The 5400-nt window shown below is 55.5% G+C and overlaps 1 protein-coding gene across 1 annotated transcript; it reads left to right on the forward strand.

Annotated features, from left to right (window-relative positions):
- The first annotated feature begins 1509 nt into the window (after positions 1-1509).
- On the forward strand, positions 1510-5092 carry LOC135970333 (patr class I histocompatibility antigen, B-2 alpha chain-like). The gene is given in 9 exon segments (XM_065543022.2): positions 1510-1578; positions 1708-1977; positions 2222-2497; positions 3072-3347; positions 3452-3568; positions 4010-4042; positions 4149-4174; positions 4177-4196; positions 4358-5092. Coding segments are annotated over 9 exon segments (1212 nt in total). The 5' UTR covers positions 1510-1514; the 3' UTR covers positions 4488-5092.
- Positions 5093-5400: the final 308 nt, after the last annotated feature.

Genomic DNA, 5400 nt, shown 5'->3' on the forward strand with positions numbered 1-5400 from the left:
AAACTAGTGTAAAGAAATATAGCTAAAAGCCACTAAGAGAATTAAAACCATAAACTAAAAACTGTTTGACACATAAGAAAGTAGCAAAGGAGGAACAGAAACAAAAAGATATGAGACAAATTGAAAACATTTAGCAAAACTGTAGACCAAAATCCAACCATTGTAAGTAAAGAAATGACAGGACCTTGCTCACATTAGCAGGACCGCTGAGCACTGTGGGGAGAACAGACATGGGCAGGAGGTGAGGGGCAGTGTTAGTGCCACTATTCAGGAGTGACAGGGCAGCGGGGACTAATGGGAAGGGGGAGTGTGAGGGATGACAGGGACAGAGAGAAGGGCTGGAGAAGCAGGAGGTGAGGAAAAGGAGCAGAGGAAAGAATTCTAAAGCAGGGGAAGAGCCTAGCAGGGGGTTCTTTGCATTCGGTATTCAATACACTTTGTTGGACTTCCTAAAAATTAATTGCCTCCTTATGATTAAAAAAAAAAAAAGAATTACAAAAATGCCAAGTCTCCAGATAAAATACGCACACTGCTTAGATGTGCAAAGTTCAGGAAAACAGGCAGTGTTTGAGCGTCGGTGAAGAGCATTGGGACTGCATGCAGCACTCGCAACTTTGAGGTGATGACTACAGGCTCCCGGTTGCAATAGACAGTAACAAACTCTGCTTCTTTGTATTGAGAAGATGTTCTGGACTCACACAGGGAAACTCGGGCTAAGGAATGAAGGTAATTTTAAATGTAACAACCCAGAGTCACAGAGCCATAATCTGGGAAAGTAAAACTTAGGAGCTTTGTAATGCTGTTTTGACACAGGTCTTTTACAAATCGGAATTCTAATCATTCCGGGATTACCAACATTGTGCTACCTACTGTATTAATAAACAAAAAGAAACTGGTCTCTATGAGAATCTCTATGTGGTGCCTTCAGACAAAACTTCACCAGGTTTAGAGAGAAAACCTCTGTCTCTACACCTCCATTCCCAGGGCGAGCTCTCTCTCTGGCATCAAGTTCCCCGTGGTGAGTTTCCCTGTACAAAGGTCCAAGGGGAGAGGTAGGAGTGGGAGGCAGGGAGTCCAGTTCAGGGTCGGGGATTCCAGGACGAGTAGGGAAGGGGAAGGGGCTGGGCGCAACCTGGGGGTCTCTCCCTGGTTTCCACAGACAGATCCTTTTCCAGGACTCAGGCAGACAGTGTGACAAAGAGGCTTGGTGTAGGAGAAGAGGGATCAAGACGAAGTCCCAGGTCCCGGGCGTGGCTCTCAGGGTCTCAGGCTCCGAGAGCCTTGTCTGCATTGGAGAGGCGCAGAGTTGGGGATTCCCCACTGCCCTAGTTTCACTTCTTCTCCCAACCTGTGTCGGGTCCTTCCTCCAGGATACTCGTGACGCGTCCCAGTTCCCACTCTCATTGGGTGTCGGATGTCTAGAGAAGCCAATCAGCGTCGCCGCGGTCCCAGTTCTAAGGTCCCCACGCGCCCATCCGGGTTCAGAGTCTCCTGAGACGCCGAGGGTTCGGGTCATGGCGCCCCGAACCCTCCTCCTGCTGCTCTCGGGGGCCCTGGCCCTGACCGAGACCTGGGCCGGTGAGTGCGGGGTCGGGAGGGAAACGGCCTCTGCGGGGAGGAGCGAGGGGACCGCAGGCGGGGGCGCAGGACCCGGGGAGCCGCGCGGGGAGGAGGGTCGGGCCGGTCTCAGCCTCTCCTCGCCCCCAGGCTCGCACTCCTTGAGGTATTTCCACACCGCCGTGTCCCGGCCCGGCCGCTGGGAGCCCCGCTTCATCGCCGTGGGCTACGTGGACGACACGCAGTTCCTGCGGTTCGACAGCGACGCCGCGAGTCCGAGAGAGGAGCCGCGGGCGCCGTGGGCGGAGCAGGAGGGGCCGGAGTATTGGGAAGAGCAGACACGGAACGCCGAGGCCCACGCACAGACTCACCGAGTGAGCCTGCGGAACCTGCGCGGCTACTACAACCAGAGCGAGTGGGGTGGGTGGCCCCGGCCCGGGGCGCAGGTCACGACCCCTCCCCATCCCCCACGGACGGCCCGGGTGGCCCCGAGTCTCCGGGTCCGAGATCCGGCCCGAGGCCGCGGGACCAGCCCAGACCCTGGACTGGAGAGAGCCCCAGGCGCGTTTACCCGGTTTCATTTTCAGTTTAGGCCAAAATCCCCGCGGGTTGGTCGGGGCGGGGCGGGGCTCCGGGGAAGAGCTGACCGCGGGGGCGGGGCCAGGGTCTCACACCCTCCAGAAGATGTACGGCTGCGACCTGGGACCCGACGGGCGCCTCCTCCGCGGGTATGACCAGTACGCCTACGACGGCAAGGATTACATCGCCCTGAACGAGGACCTGCGCTCCTGGACGGCCGCGGACATGGCGGCTCAGAACACCCAGCGCAAGTGGGAGGCGGCCCGTGCGGCGGAGAAGCTGAGAGCCTACCTGGAGGGGACGTGCGTGGAGTGGCTCCGCAGATACCTGGAGAACGGGAAGGAGACACTGCAGCGTGCGGGTACCAGGGGCAGTGGGGAGCCTTCCCCATCACCTCTAGATTGCCCGGGATGGCCTCCCATGAGGAGGGGAGGAATATGGGATCAGCGCTAGAATGTCCCCTCCCTTGAACGGAGAATGGCATGAGTTTTGCTGATTTCCTCTGAGGGCCCCCTCTGCTCTCTAAGACAATTAAGGGATGACGTCTCTGAGGAAATGGAGGGGAAGACAGTCCCTAGAATACTGATCAGGGGTCTCCTTTGAACCCTGCAGCAGCCTTGGGCACCGTGAAATCTTCTCTCAGGCCTTGTTCTCTGCCTCACACTCAATGCGTTTGAAGGTCTGATTCCAGCTTTTCTCAGTCCCTCGGCCTCCACTCAGGTCAGGACCAGAAGTCCCTGTTCCTCCCTCAGAGACTAGAACTCTCCAAGGAATAGGAGATTATCCCAGATGCCTGTGTCCAGGCTGGTGTCTGGGTTCTGTGCTCCCTTCCCCACCCCAGGTGTCCTGTTCATTCTCAGGATGGTCACATGCGTGCTGCTGGGGTGTCCCATGAGAGATACAAAGCCCCTGAATTTTCTGACTCTTCCCATCAGATCCCCCAAAGACACACGTGACCCACCACCCCGTCTCTGACCATGAGGCCACCCTGAGGTGCTGGGCCCTGGGCTTCTACCCTGCGGAGATCACACTGACCTGGCAGCGGGATGGGGAGGATCAAACTCAGGACACCGAACTTGTGGAGACCAGGCCCGCAGGGGATGGAACCTTCCAGAAGTGGGGAGCTGTGGTGGTGCCTTCTGGAGAAGAGCAGAGATACACGTGCCATGTGCAGCACAAGGGGCTGCCGGAGCCCCTCACCCTGAGATGGGGTAAGGAGGGGGATGAGGGGTCATGTCTCTTCTCAGGGAAAGCAGGAGCCCTTCTGGAGCCCTTCAGCAGGGTCAGGGCCCCTCATCTTCCCCTCCTTTCCCAGAGCCATCTTCCCAGTCCACCATCCCCATCGTGGGCATTGTTGCTGGCCTGGCTGTCCTAGCAGTTGTGGTCACCGGAGCTGTGGTCGCTGCTGTGATGTGGAGGAGGAAGAGCTCAGGTAGGGAAGGGGTGAGGGGTGGGGTCTGGGTTTTCTTGTCCCTCTGGGGGTTTCAAGCCCCAGGTAGAAATGTTCCCTGACTCATTCCTGGGAAGCAGCATCCACACAGGGGCTAACCCAGCCTGGGACCCTGTGTGCCAGCACTTACTCTTTTGTGCAGCACATGTGACAATGAAGGACGGATGTATCACCTTGATGGTTGTGCTGTTGGGGTCCTGATTCCAGCATTCATGAGTCAGGGGAAGGTCCCTGCTAAGGACAGACCTTAGGAGGGCAGTTGGTCCAGGACACACACCTGCTTTCCCCCTGTTTCCTGATCCTGCCCTGGGTCTGTAGTCATAGTTCTGGAAATTTCTCTTGGGTCCAAAACTAGGAGGTTCCGGTAAGATCTTATGGCCCTGCTTCCTCCCAGTCCCCTCACAGGATATTTTCTTCCTACAGGTGGAAAAGGAGGGAGCTACTCTCAGGCTGTGTGTAAGTGTTAGGGGTGGGTGTGTGGAGGAGCTCACCCACCCCATAATTCCTCCTGTCCCACGTCTCCTGCGGGCTCTGACCAGCTCCTGTTTTTGTTCTTCTCCAGCCAGCGACAGTGCCCAGGGCTCTGATGTGTCTCTCACAGCTTGAAAAGGTGAGATTCTTGGGGTCTAGAGTAGGGGGCACGGGGACAGAGGGGAAAGGCCTGCGTAATGGAGATTCTTTGATTGTGACGTTTCAAGTGTGGTGGCTGTTCAGAGTGTCATCACTTACCATGACTGACTTGAATTTGTCCATGACTGTTGTTTTCTGTAGCCTGAGACAACTGTCTTGTGTGGGGCTGAGATGCAAGATTTCTTCACGCCTCTCCTTTTGTGACTTCAGGAGACTCTGGCCTCTCTTTCTGCAAAGGCATCTGAACGTGTCTGTGTCCCTGTTAGCATAATGTGAGGAGGTGGAGAGACAGCCCACCCCTGTGTCCACCGTGACCCCTGTTCCCACGCTGACCAGTGTTTCCTCCCCAGTCATCTTTCCTGTTCCAGAGAGGTGGGGCTGGATGTCTCCATCTCAGTCTCAACTTTATGTGCACTGAGCTGCAACTTCTTACTTCCCTACAGAAAATAAGAATCTGCCGGGCGCGGTGGCTCACGCCTGTAATCCCAGCACTTTGGGAGGCTGAGGCGGGCGGATCACGAAGTCAGGAGATCGAGACCATCCTGGCTAACACGGTGAAACCCTGTCTCTACTAAAAATACAAAAAATTAGCCGCGGTGCGCCCTTGTAGTCCCAGCTACTCGGAGGCTGAGGCAGGAGAATGGCGTGAACCCAGGAGGTGGAGCTTGTAGCGAGCCAAGATGGCATCACTGCACTCCAGCCTGGGCGACAAAGCGTGACTCCGTCTCAAAAAAGAAAAAAAAAAAAAAAACCAGAAAATAAAAATCTAAATATAAATTTGTTTTCTCAAATATTTGCTATGAGAGGTTGATGGATTAATTAAATAGGTCAATTCCTAGAATTTGAGAGAGCAAATAAAGACCTGAGAACCTTCCAGAATCTGTATGTTCACTGTGCTGCGTCTATTGCAGGTGGGGGTGGAGAAGGCTGTGAGGAGCCCAGTGTGGACTGGGCCTGTGCCTAGTTGCTGTTCAGTTCTTCATGTGCTTTATGTGGTCAGTCCTTAGCTGGGTCACCTTCACTGCTCCGTCGTCCTTGTCCCATCAGTGGAAACTTGTCCAGTGGGAGCTGTGACCACAGAGGCTCAGACATCGCCCAGGGCGGCCCCTGCACACGGGGGTCTCTGTGCATTCTGAGACAAATGTTCAGAGCCATTCACCTCCTGCCCTGCTTCTAGAGCTTCT

The sequence above is a fragment of the Macaca fascicularis genome, chromosome 4 (assembly GCF_037993035.2).
Source record: "Macaca fascicularis isolate 582-1 chromosome 4, T2T-MFA8v1.1".
Lineage (NCBI taxonomy): Eukaryota > Metazoa > Chordata > Mammalia > Primates > Cercopithecidae > Macaca > Macaca fascicularis.